At 37.4% G+C, this 23,496-nt stretch overlaps 1 protein-coding gene across 3 annotated transcripts in view; it reads left to right on the top strand.

Annotated features, from left to right (window-relative positions):
• The window catches only part of PIGK (phosphatidylinositol glycan anchor biosynthesis class K), a 150,204-nt gene that overhangs the window by 34,164 nt on the left and 92,544 nt on the right, over positions 1–23,496 (top strand). For all 3 annotated transcript variants that reach the window (XM_060084670.1, XM_060084662.1, XM_060084655.1), the window contains exons 4-8: positions 14,015–14,150; positions 15,853–15,964; positions 17,865–17,961; positions 20,187–20,304; positions 20,526–20,636. In XM_060084670.1, the coding sequence (XP_059940653.1) occupies positions 14,015–14,150; positions 15,853–15,964; positions 17,865–17,961; positions 20,187–20,304; positions 20,526–20,636 (574 nt within the window). The remainder of the gene's footprint in view (positions 1–14,014; positions 14,151–15,852; positions 15,965–17,864; positions 17,962–20,186; positions 20,305–20,525; positions 20,637–23,496) is intronic.

Raw genomic sequence — 23,496 nt, 5'->3', positions numbered from 1 at the left:
ACTCTCTGTGCCTCCTGGACTTGATTAACTATTTCCTTTCCCATATTGGGGAAGTTTTCAACTATAATCTCTTCAAATATTTTCTCAGTCCCTTTCTTTTTCTCTTCTTCTTCTGGAACCCCTATAATTCGAATGTTGGTGCGTTTAATGTTGTCCCAGAGGTCTCTGAGACTGTCCTCTGTTCTTTTCATTCTTTTTTCTTTATTTTGCTCTGCATCAGTTATTTCCACTATTTTATCTTCAACCTCACTTATCCGTTCTTCTGCCTCAGTTATTCTGCTATTGATCCCATCTAGAGTATTTTTTATTTCATGTATTGTGTTTTTAATCGATGCTTGATTCATCTTTAGTTCTTCTAGGTCCTTGTTAACTGTTTCTTGCATTTTGTCTATTCTATTTCCAAGATTTTGGATCATCTTTACCATCATTATTCTGAATTCTTTTTCAGGTAGACTGCCTATTACCTCTTCATTTGTTAGGTCTGGTAGGTTTTTATCTTGCTCCTTCCCCTGCTGTGTGTTTTTCTGTCTTCTCATTTTGCTTATGTTACTGTGTTTGGGGTCTCCTTTTTGCAGGCTGCAGATTCGTAGTTCCCGTTGTTTTTCGTGTCTGACCCCAGTGGCTAAGGTTGTTTCAGTAGGTTGTATAGGCTTCCTGGTGGGGGGGACTAATGCCTGTGTTCTGGTGGTTGAGGCTCGATCTTGTCTTTCTGGTGGACAGGTCCACGTCTGGTGGTGTGTTTTGGGGTGCCTATGGCCTTATTATGTTTTTAGGTAGCTTCTCTGCTAATGGGTGGGGTTGTGTTCCTGCCTTGCTAGTTGCTTGGCATAGGGTGACCAGCACTGTAGCTTGCTGGTCGTTGACTGAAGCTGGGTGCTGGTGTTGGGATGGAGATCTCTGGGAGATTTTCGCTGCTTGATATTATGTGGAGCTGGGAGGTCTCTTGTGGACCCGTGTCCTGAAGTTGGCTCTCCCACTTCAGAGGCACAGCACTGGCTCCTGGCTGCAGCACCAAGAGCCTTTCATCCACCCAGCTCAGAATAACAGGGAGAAAAAGCAGAAAGAAAAAGTTAGTAGAAGAAAGAAAGAGAGAGGGAAAGAAAGGAAGAAGGGAAGAAAGGAAGGAAGGAAGAAAGAAAGAAAGGAGGGAGGGAGTGAGGAAGGATGGAAAGAAAGAAGGAAAGAAAGGAGGGAGGGAGGGAGCAATGAAAGCAAAAGGAAGAGTGAATGGAAGAAGGGAGGGAGGGAGGAAGGAAGGAAAGAAAGAAAGAAAGACAGGAGGGAGGGAGGGAGGAAGGAAAGAAAAAGAAAGTGGAAAGAAGAAGGGTGGGAGGGAGGGAGGAAAGAAAAAGAAAGAAGGAAAGGAAGAGTGGAGGGAGGGAGGGAGGAAGGGAAGGTAGGAAAAAATAAAGAGCAGGTAAAGTAAAATAGAATAAAGTATGAAATATAGTAGCGTTATTAAAATTATAAAGTAATTATTGGAAAAAAAAAAAAAAAAAAAACGGACCGATAGAACCCTGGGACATATGGTGGAAGCAAAGCTATACAGAGAGAATCTTACACAGAAGATTACACATACACATTCACAAAAAGAGAGCAGGGGGAAAAATCAAAAATCTTGCTCTCCAAGCCCACCTCCTCAATTTGGGATAATTCGTTGTAAAAAGAGGAAAAGGGCAAGAAGTCTGAAATCTTGCTCTCTAAGTCCACCTCCTTACTTTGGAATAATTCGTTGTAAAAAGAGGAAAAGGGGGGAAAGTCTTAAATCTTGTCCTCAAAGTCCACTTCCTCAATTTGGGATGATTCGCTGTCCATTCATGCACTCCACAGACGCAGGGCACATCAAATGGACCGTGGAGCTTTAATCCGCTGCCTCCGAGGCTGCACAGAGAGATTTCCCTGACTCTGCTCTCACAGCTCCCGGGTCTCAGCCTTGGACCTGGCCCCGCCTCTGTGCGTAGGTCGCCGGAGGGCGTCCGTTCTTCGCTCAGACAGGACGGGTTTAAAGGAGCCGCTGATTCGGGGGCTCTGGCTCACTCATGCAGAGGGGAGGGAGGGGCGCGCAGTGTGGGGCGGGCCTGCGGCGGCAGAGGCCGGCGTGACGTTGCAGCAGCCCGTGGCGCTCCGTGCGCTTTCCCGGGAAAGCCGTCCCCGGGTCTCGGGACCCCGGCAGTGGCGGGGTGCACAGGTCCCCCGGAAGGCGGGGCGGACAGTGACCCGCGCTCGCACACAGGCCCCGCGGCTGCGGCGGCGGCGGGCGGTGGCAGGCGGCGGCGGCGGCGGGCCGCGGCGGCGGCGGGCGGCGGCGGCGGCGGGCGGCGGTGGGCGGCGGCGGCGGTGGGCCGCGGGGGCGGCGGCGGCGGCGGGCCGCGGCGGCGGCGGCGGCGGCGGCGGCGGCGGCGGCGGGCCGCGGCGGCGGCGGCGGCGGCGGCGGCGGCGGGCGGCGGCGGCGGCGGGCCGCGGCGGGCGGCGGCGGCGGCGGCGGGCCGCGGCGGCGGCGGGCGGTGGGCGGCGGCGGGCGGTGGGCGGCGGCGGCGGCGGCGGCCCACGCCCGTCTCCGAGGTCCACGCCTTACCCGCGGCTCGCGCCTGTCTCCGGCGCTTCCCTAAGCAGCCCTTTTAATGCCCTCTCCTTGCACACCAGGAAACGAAAGTGAAAGTGAAAAAAGACTCTTGCCTCTTCAGCAGCTCCAGACCCTTTCCCCGGACTCCCTCCGGGCTAGCCGTGGTGCACTAACCCCTTCAGGCTCTCTTCCTGCCGCCAGCCCCAGTCCTCTCCCTGCGCTCCGACTGAAAGCCGATACCCAAGCCTCAGCTCCCAGCCCCGCCCGCCACGGCGGCCGAGCAGACAAGCCTCTCGGGCTGGTGTGTGCCTGAGGGCACCGATCCTCTGTGCCGGAATCTCTCCGCTTTGCCCTCCACACCCCTGTTGCTGTGCTCTCCTCCGCTACTCCGAAGCTTTCCCCCTCCGCCACCTGCAGTCTCCGCCCGCGAAGGGGCTTGCAGTGTGTAGAAACCTTCCCTCCTTCACGGCTCCCTCCCACTGGTGCAGGTCCCGTCCCTATCCTATTGTCTCTGTTTATTCTTTTTTTCTTTTGCCCTACCCAGGTATGTGGGGAGTTTCTTACCTTTTAGGGGGTCTGAGGTCTTCTGTCAGCGTTCAGTAGGTGTTCTGTAGGAGTTGTTCCACGTGTAGATGAATTTCTGATGTATCTGTGGGGAGGAAGGTGATCTCCACGTCTTACTCTTCCGCCATCTTCCTCCCCTCCCGGAAACTTTTGAGTACAAGCAATTTTTAGCTTTTCCTTATTACTAACTCATTGTTATTGTTATTAGCAATAGTAATATTAGTACACCTTTTCAAATACCCAATTTAAAAAATTTGTAAAAAAAGCCTTTTAGTTTTCTCTTTTAAAAATTGGAACACTATCTACCCCCAATTTCCTACATATATGCCTTTTAAAAATATTTTGCCAGTTATTTTCCCCTATCTAGAGCTTATTTTCTTTCTTTTTTTAAATTAACATCTTTATTGGAGTATAATTGCTTTACAATGTTGTGTTAGTTTCTGCTGTATAACAGAGTGAATATGTGATATATGTATACATATATCCCCATATCTCCTCCCTCTTGAGTCTCCCTCCCACCCTCCCTATCCCCCCCCCCCCAGGTGGTCACAAAGCACCAAGCTGATCTCCCTGTGCTATGCAGCTGCTTCCCACTAGCCATCCATTATACATTTGGTAGTGTATATATGTCAGTGCTACTCTCTCACTTCGTTCCAGCTTAACCTTCCCCCTCCTCGTGTCCTCAAGTCCATTCTCTACGTCTGCATCTTTATTCCTGTCCTGCCCCTAGGTTCTTCAGAACCAGTTTTTTTTTTTTTTTTTTTTTTTTTTAGATTCCAGATATATGTGTTAGCATACGGTATTTGTTTTTCTCTTTCAGACTTACTTCACTCTGTATGACAGTCTCTAGGTCCACGCACCTCACTACAAATAACTCAATTTCGTTTCTTTTTATGGCTGAGTAATGTTCCATTTTATATATGTGCCACATCTTTATCCATTCATCTGTCGATGGACACTTAGGTTGCTTCCATGTCCTGGCTATTGTAAACAGAGCTTCAATTAACATTGTGGTAATGACTGTTTTTGAATTATGGTTTTCTTAGGGTATATGCCCAGTGGTGGGATTGCTGGGTCGTATGGTAGTTCTATTTTTAGTTTTTTAAGGAACCTCCATACTGTTCTCCATAGTGGCTGTATCAAGTTACATTCCACCAACATTGCAAGAGGGTTCGCTTTTCTCCACACACCCTCTTTTACTGTTTGTAGATTTTTTGATGATGGCCATTCTGACAGGTGTGAGGTGATACCTCATTGTAGTTTTTTTTTTTTTTTGTGGTACACGGGCCTCTCGCTGTTGTGGCCTCTCCCGCTGCAGAGCACAGGCTCCGGATGCACAGGCTCAGCGGCCATGGCTCACGGGCCTAGCCGCTCCGCGGCATATGGGATCTTCCCGGACCGGGGCACGAGCCTGTGTCCCCTGCATCGGCAGGTGGACTCTCAACCACTGGCCACCAGGGAGGCCCCTCATTGTAGTTTCAATTTGCGTTTCTCTAATGATTAGTGATGTTGAGCATTCTTTCATATGGTTGTTGGTGATCTGTATATCTCCTTTGGAGAAATGTCTGTTTAGGTCTTCTGCCCATTTTTGGATTGGGTTGTTTTTTTTTTGATATTGAGCTGCATGAGCTGCTTGTAAATTTTGGAGATTAATCCTTTGTCAGTTGCTTTGTTTGCAAATATTTTCTCCCATTCTGAGGGTTGTCTTTTCGTCTTGTTTATGGTTTCCTTTGCTCTGCAAAAGTTTTTAAGTTTCATTAGGTCCCATTTGTTTATTTTTGGTTTTATTTCCATTTCTCTAGGAGGTGGGTCCAAAAGGATCTTGCTCTTATTTATGTCATAGAGTGTTCTGCCTATGTTTTCCTCTAAGAGTTTTATAGTGTCAACTCTTACATTTAGGTCTTTAATCCATTTTGAGTTTATTTTTGTATACGGTGTTAGGGAGTGTTCTAATTTCATTCTTTCACATGTAGCTGTCCAGTTTTCCCAGCATGACTTATTGAAGAGGCTGTCTTTTCTCCATTGTATATTCTTGCCTCCTTTATCAAAAATAAGGTGACCATATGTGCGTGGGTTTATCTATGGGCTTTCTATCCTGTTCCATTGATCTATATTTCTGTTTTTGTGCCAGCACCATACTGTCTTGATTACTGTAGCTTTGTAGTATAGTCTGAAGTCAGGGAGCCTGATTCTTCCAGCTCCGTTTTTCTTTCTCAAGATTGCTTTGGCTATTTGGAGTCTTTTGTGTTTCCATACAATTTGTGAAACTTTTTGTTTTAGTTCTGTTAAAAATGGTAGTGTGATTGGTAGTTTGATAGGGATTGCATTGAATCTGTAGATTGCTTTGGGTAGTAAAATCATTTTCACAATGTTGATTCTTCCAATCCAAGAACATGGTATATCTCTCCATCTGTTTGTATCATCATTAATTTCTTTCATCAGTGTCTTATAGTTTTCTGCATACAGGTCTTTTGTCTCCTTAGGTAGGTTTATTCCTAGGTATTTTATTCTTTTTTTTGCAGTGGTAGATGGGAGTTTTCCTTAATTTCTCTTTCAGATTTTTCATTGTTAGTGTATCGGAATGCCAGAGATTTCTGTGCATTAATTTTGTATCCTGCTACTTTACCAAATTCATTGATTAGCTCTAGTAGTTTTCTGGTAGCATCTTTAGGAATCTCTATGTATAGTATCATGTCATCTGCAAGCAGTGACAGCTTACTTCTTTTCTTTTTTTTTTTTTTTTGCGGTATGCGGGCCTCTCACTGTTGTGGCCTCCCCCGTTGCGGAGCACAGGCTCCGGACGCGCAGGCTCCGGACGCGCAGGCTCAGCGGCATATGGGATCCTCCCAGACCGGGGCACGAACCCGTATCCCCTGCATCGGCAGGCGGACTCTCAACCACTTGCGCCACCAGGGAGGCCCAGCTTACTTCTTTTCTGATTGATTCCTTTTATTTCTTTTTCTTTCCTGATTGCTGTGCCTAAAGCTTCCAAAAGTGTGTTGAATAATAGTGGTGAGAGTGGGTAACCTTGTCTTGTTCCTGATCTTAGAGGAAATGGTTTTGGTTTTTCACCATTGAGAACGATGTTGGCTGTGGGTTTGTCATATATGGCCTGTATTATGTTGAGGTAGGTTCCCTCTATGCCCATTTTCTGGAGAGTTTTTATAATAAATGGGTGTTGAATTTTGTCAAAAGCTTTTTCTGCATCTATTGAGATTATCACGTGGTTTTGTGCTTCAGTTTGTTAATATGATGTATCACATTGATTGATTTGCATATATTGAAGAACCCTTGTGTTCCTGGGGTGAACCCCACTTGCTCATGGTGTATGATTCTTTTAATGTGCTGTTGGGTTCTGTTTGCTAGTATTTTGTTGAGGATATTTGCATCTATGTTCATCAGTGATATTGGTCTGTGGTTTTCCATCTTATTTAATGTGTCATTTAAAGCTTGTGTTTCCTTATTCATTTTCAGTTTGGATGATATGTCCGTTGGTGAAAGTGGGGTATTAAAGTCCCATATTATTTCTATGTTACTGTCGATTTCTACTTTTATGGGTTTTGGCATTTGCCTTATGTATTGAGGTGCTCCTCTGTTGGGTGCATAAATATTTACAGTTGTTATATCTTCTTCTTGGATTGATTCCTTGATCATTATGTAGTGTCCTTCTTTGTCTCTTATAATAGTCTTTATTTTAAAGTCCATTTTGTCTGATATGAGAAGTGCTACTCCATCTTTCTTTTGATCTCCATTTGCATGTAGTATCTTTTTCCATCTCCTCACTTTCAGTCTGTATGTGTCCCTAGGTCTAAAGTGGGTCTTTTGTAGACAGCATATATATGGGTCTTGTTTTTGTATCCATTCAGCCAGTCTGTGTATTTTGGTTGGAGCATTTAATCCATTTACATTTAAGGTAATTATTGATATGTATGTTCCTATTACCATTTTCTTAATTGTTTTGGGTTTGTTTTTGTAGGTCTTTTCCTTCTCTTGTGTTTCCTGCCTAGAGAAGTTCCTTTAACATTTATTATAAAGTTGGTTTGGTGGTGCTGAATTCTCTTAACTTTTGCTTGTCTGTAAAGGTTTTAATTTCTCTGTCAAATCTGGATGAGATCCTTGCTGTGTAGAATAATCTTGTTTGTAGGTTTTTCCCTTTATCACTTTAAATATGTCCTGCAACTCCCTTCTGGCTTGCAGAGTTTCTGCTGAATTATCAGCTGATAACCTTATGGGGATTCCCTTGTATGTTATTTGTTGCTTTTCCCTTGCTGCTTTTAATATTTTTCTTTGTATTGAATTTTTGATAGTTTGATTAATATGTGTCTTGGAGGGATTCTCCTTGGATTTATCCTGTATGGGACTTTCTGCGCTTCCTGGACTTGATTGACTATTTCCTTTCCCCTGTTAGGGAAGTTTTCAACTATAATCTCTTCAACTATTTCCTCAGACCCTTTCTTTTGCTCTTCTTCTTCTGGGACCCCTATAATTTGAATTTTGGTGCATTTAATGTTGTGCCAGAGACTGTCCTCATTTCTTTTCATTCTTTTTTCTTTATTCTGCTCTGCGGTAAGTATTTCCACTATTTTATCTTCCAGGTCACTTATCTGTTCTCCTGCCTCAGTTACTCTGCTATTGATTACTTCTAGAGAATTTTTAATTTCATTTATTTTTTTGTTCATCATTGTTTGTCAGCACTCTAGTTCTTCTAGGTCCTTTTAAACGTTTCTTGTATTTTCTCCATTCTATTTCCAAGATTTTGGTCCATGTTTACTATCATTACTCTGAATTCTTTTTCCAGTAGACTGCTTATTTCCTCTTCATTTGTTTGGTCTGGTGGGTTTTTACCTTGCTCCTACATCTGCTTCACATTTCTTTGTCTTCTCATTTTGTTTAACTTACCGTGTTTGGGGTCTCCTTTTTACAAGCTGCAGGTTTGTAGTTCCCGTTGTTTTTGTCATCTGTTCCCAGTGGCTAAGGTTGGTTCAGTGGTTTGTGTAGGCTTCCTGGTGGAGGGGACTGGTGCCTGTGTTCCTGTGGGTTGGGCTGGATCTTGTCTTCCTGGTGGGCAGGGCCGTGTCCGGTGGTGTTTTTTTGGGGTGTCTGTGACCTTATTATGATTTTAGGCAGCGTCTCTCCTAATGGGTGGGGTTGTGTTCCTGTCTTGCTAGTTGTTTGGCTTGGGGCGTCCAGCACTGGAGCTTGCTGGTGTTGGGTGGAGCTGGGTCTTAGCTTTGAGACAGGGTTGTCTGGGAGAGCTCTCACCGGTTGATATTATGTGGGGCCGAGAGGTCTCTTGTGGACCAGTGTCCTGAATTCTGCTCTCCCACCTCAGAGGCTCAGGCCTGATCCCTGGCCGGAACACCAATACCCTGTCAGCCACATGATAATCATTCTTTCCAGTGGTGGACCAACAGTGAGACAGGGAGAGTGGTTTGTCCAAGCTAAAATCCAGCTGGAGGAGGTCATGGAGAGGAGGTCATAACGGCTGCTTGAGCAGAGAGGTGGACCCAGGCAATTCCGTGACTTGACTATTGGGTTAGTGGAGGCGCCTTCCCCACCGCAGCATTTGTTATTTTGACCATTTTTGTGAGCCATCCAAAATGTTCGAGAAATATAATAACTTGTAGTTTTGCTAATATAATGCACAGATTTGAATTTCAAGCCTTGAAGCTGGTGTGCTTGACTAAGTCAGTAAACTAAATAGTTAGTGAGAAGGTGAGCAATGGAAAACAGGAAGAAAGAGATGGAAAACTTGTCTACACAATACTAATTTTAGCTCTGACAAGAGAAAGGAAGGAGTGGATGGGGCACCTCTGCTGCTTACCTCCTCCTCCATTATAGGAAGAGTGGTTAATATTGGGCAGTGTTTGGAAGCAGAGATAAAAGCAGTCAAGACTTAGCTGTAGGCTATAGGTTCAGGTGTAGATGGCTGAGAGTGAAAATGGCAGGCTTGGTGGCTGAAAAGACCTTGGTGAGAGAAGGGCCAATAGCAGGATGTAATCCCAATGCCTTTCTGCAAGAAGAGAGTCAGGGGCTTTAGAGAATTGATTGGAGAATGTCTAGAACATTAGCCTCTGTTCTGTTCTCTGATTTTTGCATTTAAGTGGACATTTAAATTTTTCAGTTATACCTTACTACGTTTAAAGGAGAAATTACATACCCTAGTGCTGTTCTTCAATTTAAGAGTTTGCTATGGTGTCTGGATGGTTCCATTTAGAATTTCAAGGGCCTATTTTATGTTAGTTACTTGCCATAAATATTGAACAGCAATAATGAGTGCATGCATTTAACTTAATTATCTGAGTTGATTAAATTATCAATGTAAAACAAAACACACCATTAAATTCTTTCAAATTCCAGTTCACATAGTGTCAGGGTAATGCAGAATTATTGAAAGCAAAGGTTCATGTCACACTAAATGGGTTTGACTTCAAACTCCACTACTTACTAGCTGTGTGACCTGGGACATGTTACTTAACTTCTTTGTGCCTCAGTTTCATAACCTGTAAAACAGGTATGATAATAATATGTATCTTGGAAATAATGTATGAGATAATGCCTGTAATGTGCTTATTTTATTAGTGCAGTGCTGAAGATATACCAAGTGCTCAATAAATGTTATTTATTATTGTATTATACTAAACCCCATGTGACTTACATATATGAGCCTATAGCTACCTAGCTCAACCCTTATGTAACATGTCTGTTGCTGTTGAGTTCCTGTCTCTGCAGTGCAGTTTTTTGAGTTTTATTTCTAATGATATAAAGGCAGAATACCTGGTATCATATAGTCTTAAAATGCCAAATATTTAAAATTTGGCAAATTGAAAGTAATTCAGAAAATCTTGATGGTCCAACACCTGTGGCTAGCAGATTTGTTATGATTAGTTTTGTAGAGCATTGGTGACGAGATTTGTTAACTTGGCGATTCCTCAAGACATGGAAGAAAAGGAAGAAGAAAAGCCAAAAGTAAATTACTCTGGCATCAAGCTAACAATTATATAACAAAATTTGTTGAATTTGCTTCAGTAGTCATTAGATTGCTGCAGAAGAGGTAACCCACAGAGCATTCTGAATAATTTATGTCAGGAAAAAAAAGTAACACTTATGAGCAGAAACTCAGAGATTTAAGAGAGCATCAAAGATCTCTGTGATCCTCAAATCCTCAGTTGCTTTAATTTCAACTACTATTCTAGATTGGGATGATGATATTATTGAAGATAAGCTTGGTGTAGGTTGCTAAAGATTCTCTAAGGTAGTATTATCTGATTAGTAGCGTGGTTAAAGAATGTATAGCAATTTTAAGTGAATGGTTTAAAAACATTTTCACCAGTACAGTAATTTATTTAAATTTCATTTAGTGAAAAATTTTTCTTATGGTAATACCAGCCTGTTATAAATGAAAAGTTATGCTTTTTGAAATGTCATACTCCAATGGTCTAGAGCAGTGAAAGATTATTTATTTAAAATGTTTTTTTTTTTTTTTTTTACCCATTGGTTACTGGTCCCTGACTGGGCCAAGGAAGAATTTCAGGGAGGGGAGGGTAAAGAATGGCCAAGCAGCCCTGATACAGGGCTTACCTGTTCCTTCAATGTTAGACAAACATAATAATGGGAAAGTATTTACTTCAGACCATTTTCCACTCACATATATTTCTAGAACTGGGTTTCATGCCTTCTTTTTTGAGAGGTTTTAAAATTTCTTTTTCATTTTGATGATCTTTAAAATCTATTTAAGCATGATCAGGGTATTCTATTAGATCAGACACCAAATAGTGGTAAGGGAAGAAAATTTTAGCAGTTTCTTTATGTTTCTTTTTTTTTTTAATCTATAAAAGAACGAAGTTGTGCTTCACTAATATTTATTATATATATTTGAAATAGCAAATACATATGACTTACAAATTAGTAGATATATATATATACAGGTGTGTCCTCACATTTTTTTTAACTAACAGGAGTGAGTGTATGATTTAAACAATGTGGAAACTACTTATGTAAATAACCACTGTATTTGTTTCAAACCCAGTTTGAACTTTATACAATTTCAGTGCTCACCTTTTGGTTTTGTGCTGAGAGAAGGCCATACCATATGCTTTGTTGTGTGATGTAGGTTTTGCTGGGCCTTGAGTAAAGTGTGAGAGTTGAGTCATCACACATGGTAGTATAGGATTGCCAAACTGTAAGAATATCATATTCTTCTATCAGTTGGATATATTTGAGGGATTTTTGTCTTAATTTTAATAAGATAACAAAGCAACTTGCTATCGTTATTTATAGGAATGTAGTAGTGTGTCTTCAAAGTAGATTTTTTTGTCTTGATTCTAGCAGTGATTGTTTGATACTCACTCAGTGAAGACTTAAATAACTGCTGTGATGCTAACCTGATATTCAGGTGAAAAAGGCACTTTAAGGAGATAACAAGTTAGATCTCATGATAACTGGTATTCAAAGAGTGTTTGTTGGCAAAAGCCTTAGTTAAATGTAAGATCTGATTATCCTGAACAGTAAACAAAGCATGGAAATTATGAATGGCATTTTGTGCAACATACTTTTGTGAACAGATGTAGTCTATATCATAAAATTATATTGTAGTGTGGATGTCAAAATATAGAAAAAAATGAAGTATAGAACCAGGCCTGAAGTTAACCTCTTTCTCCTGTTAAATACAACAGCAGTCATTTAATTTCAGCAAAATAACATCATCCTTCAAATGGAATTAATGTTCTTAGAATATTATTAGTTTAGTAGTTTTATTAGAATCTACTTTATAATTTTGTATTTATTCTTAGTTTTGTAAGAAATATAAGCCTAAGGAGTTTATTTTCATGTATATATTTAAGTATCATTTTACAAATAATTTTATGCTTGGGCCGAGTGAGAGTTTTTTTTTTTCTCCAGAAAAGAGTTCGGAACATTTCTTAACTTTCAGAAACAGTGCATTAGAATATGTGGTTGAATTTCTAAACCTTTGAAAATTCAGTCTGTTTTCTGTCCTGTTTTTTATTTATTATCTACAGATAAAATGAATTTTTTTATGATATATTGATTATGTTAACCAAAGGTTATAGTACTTATATTGAAACTCAAAATTATCCATAGGAAAAGTGTTGATTGAATTTATAATTTTAAGCTGAAGTGACTACTTCTTTATGAAATTGACATTGTATAGATATTAAGTAATCATTTCAAGGAACGAAATTAACCTTCAACCAAAAACATGACCTAAAGGAATATTTTTATTTTTATATTGAGATTTATAGGTCAGTTCATTCTTGTTTAATAGTGGCTTATAACAGAAAAGATATGATTTATAATAACTTAATATAAATCATTTTAAGTTATTAAAATGAGAAGATATATTTTCCACTTTAAGAGGAATAACTTTCACCATTCTGTGAGTATGAATCAGTAACAGCTGAAGATCTGATCTTTGAATGTGGCAGGGTTGGAACCCTTTCAAAATAGAAACCTAGCCAATTTTCAAGAAAAATCACAGTGTTTCAGTTTTGAACTTTAATGTATTTGGACCATATGCAGCAGAACATTTTCTTCTTGCTGTCTCTTGCCAAACTAATTACATATGCCACATTAATTTTTCCCTTATGTTTGGGAAGCTCAAGTATATGGTAGAATAAAGAATTGCCTGATTCATGTTCACCAGTTTTAATGGAAAGATCAAGATGAGAAGCATTTAAGAGAGACTTTCTAATTTTCTCTCAAAGAAAATAAAAGCAAAAATGAAAATGTTTCATTCACTCAATGAATGTTTATTGAATACCTACTATATGCCAAGCTCTGTTACTGAGCCTGAGTGATACAGTGGTGAACAGGAGAGATAAAAGCCCCTGCCCTCAGAGAGATGCTCATATTCTAATGGGGGGTGGTGGTGGGAGAAGATGGGGATTTCAGATTTGTAAATGACCTATAGAAAAGAAAACTTGAAGTGAGAATAGAGTACCTTAGCTGAGATTTGAATGATATGAAGATTTGGGAGGAGAGAAGTCTAAATTTGATCAGTAGCTCCTGAATTGGTAAAGGCTTGGCATATTCCTGGAACAGTATGGAAGTAGCATCGTGAACATGGGTGCTAGAGGCTGAAGTTAGACATACAGAGACCACATTGAGCCTTTTAGACTATGTAAGGAGTTTCTGTTTTCCTCTAATTATAATGGGGAGTTCTTGAACGGTTTTAAGTGAGAAAGTTTAGTGATTTGACTTGTTTAAGGAAGGTCACTCTGGTGGCTATAAGGGGAATGAACCATGGGAGGGTGAGAGTGGAGGTGGGAAGCCAGGTGGGAGCTAATCCAGCACCTAGTCCAGCATCATCTAGAGATGATGGTGGCTGGTGTCAGGGAGATGGAGTGGAGCCAGTGAAGAATGACTGCATTGGAGATGTGTTCCTGTGGTACAGTGATTACACTTGCTGATGGATTGCATGTTTTCATACTTAAGCATTTGAGATTCTGAAAAGTAGATTCTTTGGAATATCATAGTTTAACTCAGTAAGTCTTGAGAGTTTCAAATATTACTAAAATTAAAAAAAATGTTTTGGGAGGACAGTGTAGCTCCATTTTAGCTTCCTTTTGCTATATGGCATAAAGTATACTGTGTTGGGAAAAAAATTTAAGTTAGTTAATTTCAACTTCTGCAGATAAGTTCATGACAGATTGTTCTAATTTCTTGACTTTAAAACTTACACTACATAAAGATATGAAAAAAATAATTAAAGCTCTTTTCATATGTCCTCAATAATTATTTTGAGTTATTTTTAAATTAGAAAGAATGAAGATAATTACCATATTATATAAAGAGAATATGTTTGTTTTTACCTTTCTGGTTTTATTTAAATAGTACACTATATTTACTGAACATTTTTTTTCCTAGTCACATTGTTCTGATGCTTGCAGATGATATGGCATGCAACCCTAGAAATCCTAAACCAGCTACAGTGTTTAGTCACAAGAATATGGAATTAAATGTGTATGGAGATGATGTGGAAGTGGATTATAGAAGTTATGAGGTAAATTGTTTAGTTTAGCAACATTTTTGAAATATTTTCACTTTTAAGCTTTAAAATAGTGGTAGAATAAAATAATCTTATTCTTTTTCTTTAAACTTTGTACATGATTGTCACTGAAACCTTGCTATAATTCTGTTTCTGGAGTTCATATTAAGGAAACAATATACGAGTAAAACTATCACAGCATGAATATTTCATATATGTATCTAGGATAGAACAACTTTATCTTGGCTTCTTTATTAGAGTATTTTATTGAGGTTTAATGTATCAACATTCTTTTATAGTAAGTGTATTCTTTGTTTTTCATATTTGATCTAAAATTTCAAGTTTTATATTTTTAGTAAGTATATTGTGAAAATATTAAAGTGACTAACACTACTTAGAGGTAATCACTTTTAATATGCTTCCATTGTTTTTAGCATGTATGATTAAAAATAAAAATGTAAATTTGAAAAAATGGCATTATACTATATTTTCTCCCTTTGAAACTTCATTTTAAACTTAACAGATTGTATGTTTAAAATTTGAAGTCTTCCTTGATGAAGTCTTCCTCAATAATCCTTCCCCTTTTACCAAGTCTACCAAAAGTAAGACACAATTTCCCATGTTCCCAGACCTCTTTTGAAGCAATTTAAAAAGAATATCTTTTCCCAGGCTGTAAGCTGCTTGAGAACATGGCCTGTATCTTATGTATCTTGCACCTAGAGAGTTCCTGTAACCTTGTGAAGGCACTCAAAAATGTTTGTTCAACAGTTAAATGTTTATGAATGTTGGACTTTTTCTTGTTTATTTAGTCATTATAAAATGTAGACCAAATACTTCCCTTCCTTGTTAACCAACAAAAAGTCCTATTAAAGAAAAACACTTAGCATTTTGCTGTCTTCCGGGAAAAATGTAAACCAAATAGCTTACACACACACACACACACACACACACACACACACACACTTACGTACTCATGATCTAGGGAAAAGTCGAACAAGAAAACTGGATTGATTTTCTGCTTTTCAAATTTAGATCTGTATAGTATAACTTCAAATTAGCATTATACTCCCAAGACCTTAAATATCTTTCAAAGAATCCCAGATGTCCAGAAATTCCTGGTTGGGAAATCTGGTTTACAGTGTTATGAATTTTTTACATGTTAAAGATATCCCTAATGAAATTTAAGTAACAAAATGCATTAAAAAATCAAAGATGCATAATTTGGGAATTATTTATGGATCTATCCTTATGGTTTTATTTTTATAATTTATTATGGACCTGTCTTTCATTGTTAATCTAGAATTGACTAAGTAGTTGCACATATTAATTGCAATAGTTATAGTGTTGTTGAATTTATTTATGTTTCTATATTTTGTATCTTCCCAAAGAATTGCCTGTGAAGACAGATTGATAATCTTTAAGTTTTTGGCAATATTTTGTATAGCATTTGAACTTTTAAATGTCGAATTAACCTATTTTTCCCCAAGGTAGTTTTTATTTGTTAGTTTTTAGTATTTTTTTAAAAATGGAAACAAAGTTAGTTTGAGGTATACATTTAAATAAATATATTTTAATTGAGTTATATTTCTCTTTAGGTTTTATTTTCAGTTTATGCTGAGTAATACGTAGAGAAAGAAGAAGGAATGTTTTTGAAAGTAAAAAACATTATCAGGTTTCCCTCAATTCTATTTCATCTGATTTTTCACTTTTTTTTCAGGTAACTGTGGAAAATTTTTTACGGGTATTAACTGGGAGGATTCCGTCTAGTACACCTCGGTCAAAACGTCTTCTTTCTGATGATAGGAGTAATATTCTTATTTATATGACAGGTAATTTTATAATTTAGATATTTAATGATAGCATATGTTGCAACTCTTTTCAAAAAGGAATTTGCGTGGAAAGAAATTTAAACATCTTAAATTATTTTTGGATCAAGTAGTTTGATAGTTTGTTATGAAGTTCTCTTTTCTCATAATGTATAACAACTTGAAATGATATCTGAAAACAGTGTATTACTCATCAACTGATGATAAAACAGGTGCAGAATGATTCTTAGATGTCATACAGCAAGACAGTGACCCCTACTTAGTGGTCTTCTTTTCTTTATCATGTTGCATTTATTTACAGCTTTTAAAATACAATCAATTTATAAACTTTCTAAATTAACCCAGCAGAGTTAATGAATTCAGGAAAATTTTCATTTTAGTTTATCTGACATTTACAAGAAATTTTCAAGCTTTTGTGGCAAATAGGATGAAGTACAGTTTTGTAGCTTGACTTTATTTGATGTACTAAAAAAAAGGTTTTACAACATTTTTTTCTGAGTCTGTTGATCCTCTTCCAGGATAGCTCCAGGTATGGGAGAAATTCCAGTATCTAAGATAGAATTGACAAACCATGGCCCATGGAAGGGCTACTGTTTTGGAAGTAAAGTTTTATTAGAACACAGTTGTAACCATTTGTTTTGTGTATTGTCTGTGGCTGCTTTTACATTACAGTGGCAGAGTCCAGGAGTTGCAACAGAGACCATATGGCTCACAAGTCTAAAACATTTACCACCTGGCCCTTTACAGAAAAAGTTTGCCAACCCGTGTAAGAGAACGGGAAGGTTGATAATTATGATAATATGATAATAAAAACGGTAATAGCTAATATTTATTGAGGCTTACTATACATCACGCAGTATTCTTAATCATTGTGTATATTAGTTCATTTCATCCTCACAACAATCTAAAGATTTAGGTGCCGATTTTCAGTGCTGTCATATATGGTTGTGTGGGTTGTGCACTGCACATAAGTGTCTGGCTCGGGTGGTGAGTGGGAGCTGAGATCTAGTATATGTTTACACTTACTCAGCTGTGTGCCCTGCTATAAAGTTGTGTCTAATGGGAGAGAGAAATATTCCTCTTCCCTTAACCCACCCTATGGCATAGCCATTAACCATTTTTGAGCTTACAGGACTGCTTATATTCAGTGGGAGCACTGAAATACACAGATTTTTCTACTTTGTTACCCAGTGGGAAGTACCTTTTTAAAATATGCACAAAGGACCTATATAGGCACGCTAATGATGGCCTTACTGATACATTTCTTACTTTACATCTGAGGAAACTGAGGCATAGAAAGGTTAAGTTACTTGCCTAAAATAACACAGTCATTAAGTAGTAAAGCTAGTGTTTGTATCCAGGCAGACTGGCTCTATCATGCATTCTAAATGTCATAATCTTCTGGTCAACTCTCATGGGACAGTGGTTGATGATTGTGAAAACATCAAGTTTTAGGTGAGAACTACACTTCCTATTGATACAGCATTTCAAGTATATACTGTGAATAGTGCTAGCTTACCATGGGACTAGCTAGTGTCTTCAACTCTTTTCTCACCAAAAATATTTGCCTGGTATTAGAGAAATTTTTATCTATGGAAACTCATTTCTTACATAATAATGGAGCCAGTGAAAAAAGTATAAATGTGCTTTTCTAAAACTGAATGATAGAAATCTTTTAAATATATATTATATCTACGATTTTGTACATAGTCTATTATTATTCTCTTTAATTGGTATAGCAGAAAATTAAATTTATTTGTTTTTACAGTACTTTTTATTTTAGAGTGTAAAATAACAAGTGATATTAAAATATTGCCATGAATGAAGTGAATGTTTATATCTGGATGTGTGCAGTTTGCATTAAAAATAGTGTCTGTTTGATCTTTCTGACTCTTCCTATAAGGACATGGTGGAAACGGTTTCTTGAAATTTCAAGATTCTGAAGAAATTACCAACATAGAACTTGCAGATGCTTTTGAACAAATGTGGCAAAAAAGACGGTAATTGACAAATGATTACTTTTCATAAGATAAATTAGTACCTAATTTTTCCATGGTTAGTAGATTTATAAATCTTATGAGATCTAAACTTATTTTAATAAGTTATTTCTTCTACTCTAGATTTATGTTTGTTATTTCTATTGAACTGAACTATTTTTTGTTTTTTTAGAAATTGTACATTGCAGCAGTAGTTTTATATTTTACAGAAGTATGAACTGAATTCTTTTTAGAAGAAAAATTTGGGTTTCTTAAAGAGCATGGAAAGAAATTCACCTGTTAAGATCATGTCTCTTGTTATTTCTCATTCTGTTTGGAGGAAATAAGAGTCCCACCAACCAAGTTCCCCATTATTTAGGGGGATTGTGAACATATATTTATTTTCATCTTGTACTTATTCTTTTTGCACAATCTTGGGCCCTCCAAGTGATAGGAATACATTATTTCTTCTTTGGAAAAAAGATGCTGAAATTAGGATTAGTATAAAATTTGTAGCAACTCACATTAAGGATGATACATTGTTAGTAATCTGTGGTAAGCACCCTTTTAGTTGAAAGTTGTCATATGAACTTAAATGAATTTAAAGTAGCAATTGAACTGCTTTTAAATTAATTACCCTCAATAAATACTTATTACTTACCTTCTGAGCATGTGGCACAGAGGGGAATATGATGCTTATTGTGCGTTCAAAGTTTTTAAAATCTAGTAGAAAAGAGAAATGTGTACACAACTCTGCTACAAATTAAATATTCTAAATTCCGAATTATAGGCATAAGGAGAATGTATAGAAGTGTTGAAGAGGAAGCTTTTGCTTGGTACTGGTTTTATCTTATTCATAGCTTACATTTATTGAAGGTATACTAGGTGCTGGGCACTATATAATGTGTTGTTCTGTTTAATTTTAATAACTCCATGAGGCAGATATTGTTATTATTCCCATTTTTACAAATGTGTAAATTGAGCCACAGGTAGATTAAATAACTTGCCAAACTTTTTACAGCTCATAAGTGCCAGTACTAGAATTCACATCCAAGTGGGCCTGTCCCAGAGCTTACTCTCTTAATTGTTTTACTGTACTGCCTCTCATAACCTTAGATGTTTATGATCCCCACGGATGTCCACAGATTTTTGTCTCAGAACAAATGTGTCATATGAATCACGCCTTCTGTCCCTTGCTTGGATAATATTAAGATTCCATGCTTTCTTTTTAGGTGCAGTGTTAGCTGTTTACATAGATCCAGTGTCTGAGAGAAACCTCTGAGGAAATGTTATTTGCTCCCTGTTTTCAACTAGGCAGCTAAAATACAGAGCTGATTATGTTATTCTTTCACTTTAAAAAAGCCTTTGATGGCTTCTTCAAACTTACAGGTTAAGATCCAGACTTTGTACAGGATACTTTACAGATTGACCCTGCCTTAATTACTTTTTTGAAACGAATTTCTCTCCATTTTACCAAATTAACTCAAATCCAAGCTACACGATACAATTCCTTTTTCCTAAACATTTATACTTTTTCACATTTAGATGCCTTAATACAGGCTTTTTCCTCTGCTGGAATGTGCTATTCCTTTCTTTGTTAAATAATATAACACTCACCCCTCACTGCCCTTGTCAGACATCACCTTTCCCTGACCTGCCTTTCCTTACAGTTTCCTCTGTTTCTTTCTCCGTGCTTCTGGAGCACTTTGACTTTGTTAGACTCTAAGCTCTGTGAGGGCAAGGACTGTTGTATCCCCAGCTTAGTGTCAGGCACACTGTAGGCCTTCAATAAAATTTGTAACATTCATCACATTCTGATTTAGTTATATGTTTATGTGTCTGTCTTGCAGTTAGATTTTAAGATCTTTGAATATGATGACTAAGTCATTTATATATTTTTTCTGAATCTAGCTCAGTTTCTAGGACTATGTGGGTGCCAGATAATGTTTTTTGAATTGAACATGTGTTTGGATTCTGAATCTTGTGGCATAGATAAGGGAGGGGGAAGAAGTTGGGGCAGCCACTTGATGGCACAACTACTGCACTCTATTGAGGTGGTTCTCCTGGACAGGTTATACCTTAATATTTCTAATATTAAATTTGTATTGGAAATTCTATCAAAAAATCTCAAATTTTTAGCTAATGAAATGACTAAGGTATGACTTAAACATCTTAGGGAAGTATTGTAAAATGTTAATGTATGTTTAACAGCATGATTCATGTCAAAGATATTATCACTTTTCTTTCAGCTACAATGAGCTATTGTTTATTATTGATACTTGTCAAGGAGCATCCATGTATGAGAGATTTTATTCTCCTAACATAATGGCTTTAGCTAGTAGCCAAGTGGGAGAAGATTCACTCTCGGTAAGTGCATTTTTTCTTTCCTGTTTGTAAATGGCATTGTCTTTGGAATGTGTAGCTATTTCTAGAATCACTTATATGCTTTATAAATATATCTGTTATTTCTTATTCTTAGACTTCTTTATATCTTAGAAGGAAATTTTGATTATATGTAAAATATTTTATTGTAATGTAATGATCCTATCTATTAGACATACACCTTTTTTTCCTTTGCTTTTTTATAGCATCAACCTGATCCTGCAATTGGAGTCCATCTTATGGATAGATACACATTTTATGTCTTAGAATTTTTGGAGGAAATTAATCCAGCTAGCCAAACTAATATGAATGACCTTGTAAGTATTTGCTTGATTTGATTATAGCACAATAGCTATGCTAACCTTAGTGTCATAAGTGAAGTTTGTTATTCCTTGACTTCTAGGGTACTCTTCCATATGCTGAATGGTGGCCTTTTAAAGTGTTTTGAATCTCCCATTACATTAGTATCTCTTTCTTTACTACAAGAGGCCTAAAACTTTAGCCTAGTTAACTTGCTACTCCTTGAGATATTTTGCTATTCTCATTCATTTGCTCATGTTTTTTTTCCCTACCAGAAATCTCCCTTTTTAGATTCACATATTGAAATTCTACCTATTCTTTGGGAGTCAAATCACATCCTACCTCCTCCAGGAGATCTTCCCATAGTCTTCTTGTTGGAATTTATGTAAAATACGTAAAGCTACTCAGAGCTTTATTTCTTTTTTTTTTTTTTTGTGCCATTTGTCACAGTCTGTCTGTTTTTGGACTTACTGATTGAGTGTAAACGTTTTTCTCACTTAATGGGAAGTTCTTGAAGGAGAGAGACCTCCTCTTACATATTTTTGTGCACCCTACAACTTCTATTACCATGTTTTGATGTGGCCCGTTGAATTTAGTTCAACTTTTTTTCCTGAATTTTCTGCACTGATTGGCTCTTTTAAAATAAATCTACTTTGAAGTTGCTATCAAAAGTAAGCATAATAAAAAGCTTGAAATAGCAGTTCTAGACTGGATAATTACTGTGAATTAATGACTTTCATTCTTTTTTCATTAATTTATATCTTAATTCATTCACAACTATTTCTTGAGTTTTTGCTAAGTGACAGGCACTGGCTGTACTCTAGAGATAGAGGCTGATACTGTCCCTGCTTTCATGGAGCTTTGAAATGAATGGGAGGCTGAGTAGATAGGGTTCTGGACTCTACTATTTCATAAACCAAGCAGCTTTGTATTGATCTCTTTTATTATATAGAAACCTTTCAGGTAGATTTCTATTTATTGAAGAGGTTCAACTCTAAAATTCTGAAAACCACTGCTTTAAGCTATCAGACTTGATAACATCAAACTACTTACTACATTTTGAAGTTTTGAAAGGGAATAACTGCCAACTAGGAATTCTGTAACCTGCAAGGTTATCATTCAGAATTGAAGGAGAGATTAGGAGTTTTCCAGATAAGCAAAACTAAAAGAGTTCATCACCATTTTACAAGAAATGTTAAAGGGACTTCTCTAAGCTAGAAAGAAAAGATAGTAGTAGTAATCAATAGTAGTAGTAATCAATAGTAAGATAACATATTAAATTAAAAATCTCACTGAAAAAGGTAAATAAAAAGGTAGTAGATTAATCATTTATAAAGTCAGTACAAAGGGTAAAAGACAAAAGTCATAAAATTAATTAAAAATACAATACTTAGTTAAGGGATATATAAAATGAAAAGATGTAAAATATGTCATCAAAAATGTGTTGGGGAAGTAAAATATAAAGCTTTGGAATGTGTTCAAAATTAAGTTACTATAAACTTAAAGGAGACGGTTATATATGTAGGATGTTATGTGTGACCTATGGTAACCACAAATAAAAAACCTTCAGTAAATACACAAAAGTAAATGAAAAAGGAATTTAAAATAACTGTAAAGAAAACAGTCAAACAACAAGGAAAGAAAGAAAGAGAAGAATAAAGGAACAGAGATGAACTACAGAAACAGTGAGAAAACAATTAACAAAATGGCGGTAAGTAAATACTTATCAATAATTACTATAAATATAAATGGACTAAATTCTCCAATCAAAAGACATAGGGTGGCTGAATGGATTAAAAAAACAAGACCCTTCTCAATGCTCCTTACAGGATACTCACTTCAAACCTTAAGACACTCACAGTCTGAAAGTGAACGGATGGAAAAAGATATATCATGAAAATGAAAATGAAAAGGAAACTGGGGTAGTAATAGACTTCCAAACAAATACTGTAACAAAAGGTGAAGAAGGGCATTACATAATATAAAGGGGTCAGTCCAACAAGAGGATATAACGTTTGTAAACATTTGTGCACCCAACATGGGACCACTTAAATATATAAACCAAATAGTAATGGAAATAAAGGGAGAAATAGACAGCAATACAATAATAGTAGAGGACTTAATACCCCACTTAATATCAATGGATAGATCATCCAGACAGAAAATCAACAAGGAAACATTGGCCTTAAAAGACACCTTATATCAGATTGACTAAATAGATACATACAGAACATTCCATCCAAAACAAAAACAGCAAAATACACATTCAAGTGTACATGGAACATTCTGCAGGATAGATCACATGTTAGGCTACGGACCAAGTCTCAGTAAATTTAAGAAGTATTAATAAATTTGAGCATCTTTTCTGATCACAACAGTATGAAACCAGAAATCAGTTATAAAAAGAAAACTGGGAAAAAACCCCACAAAACATGCGGAGACTAAACAACATGCTGTTAAACAATCAGTGGGTTATCAAAGAAATCACAAAATACCTTGAGACAAATGCAAATGGAAACACAACATTCCGAAATCATTGGGATGCTGCTAGCGAAAGCAGTTTCTAAGAGGGAAGTTCATATTAATACTGACCTACCTCAAGAAACAAGAAAACTCTTAACCATCTAACTCATTTAAAGGAACTAGAAAAAGAAGAACAAACAAAGCCCGAAGTTAGTAGAAAGAAGGAAATAATAAAGATCAGAGCAGAAATAAATGAAAACAGCTAAAGAGACAATAGAACAATCAATGAAACTAAGAGCTGGTTCTTTGAAAGATAAACAAAATTGGCAAATCTTTAGCCAGACAGACTCATCAAGGAAAAAGAGCCCAAATAAGTAAAATCAGAAATGAAGGAGGAGAAATTACAGTCAATAT

The sequence above is a fragment of the Mesoplodon densirostris genome, chromosome 2, assembly GCF_025265405.1.
Source record: "Mesoplodon densirostris isolate mMesDen1 chromosome 2, mMesDen1 primary haplotype, whole genome shotgun sequence".
In the NCBI taxonomy this organism is placed as follows: domain Eukaryota; kingdom Metazoa; phylum Chordata; class Mammalia; order Artiodactyla; family Ziphiidae; genus Mesoplodon; species Mesoplodon densirostris.
The sequence above is the reverse complement of the archived record's forward strand: the minus strand, read 5'-3'. Positions and strand labels throughout refer to the sequence as shown.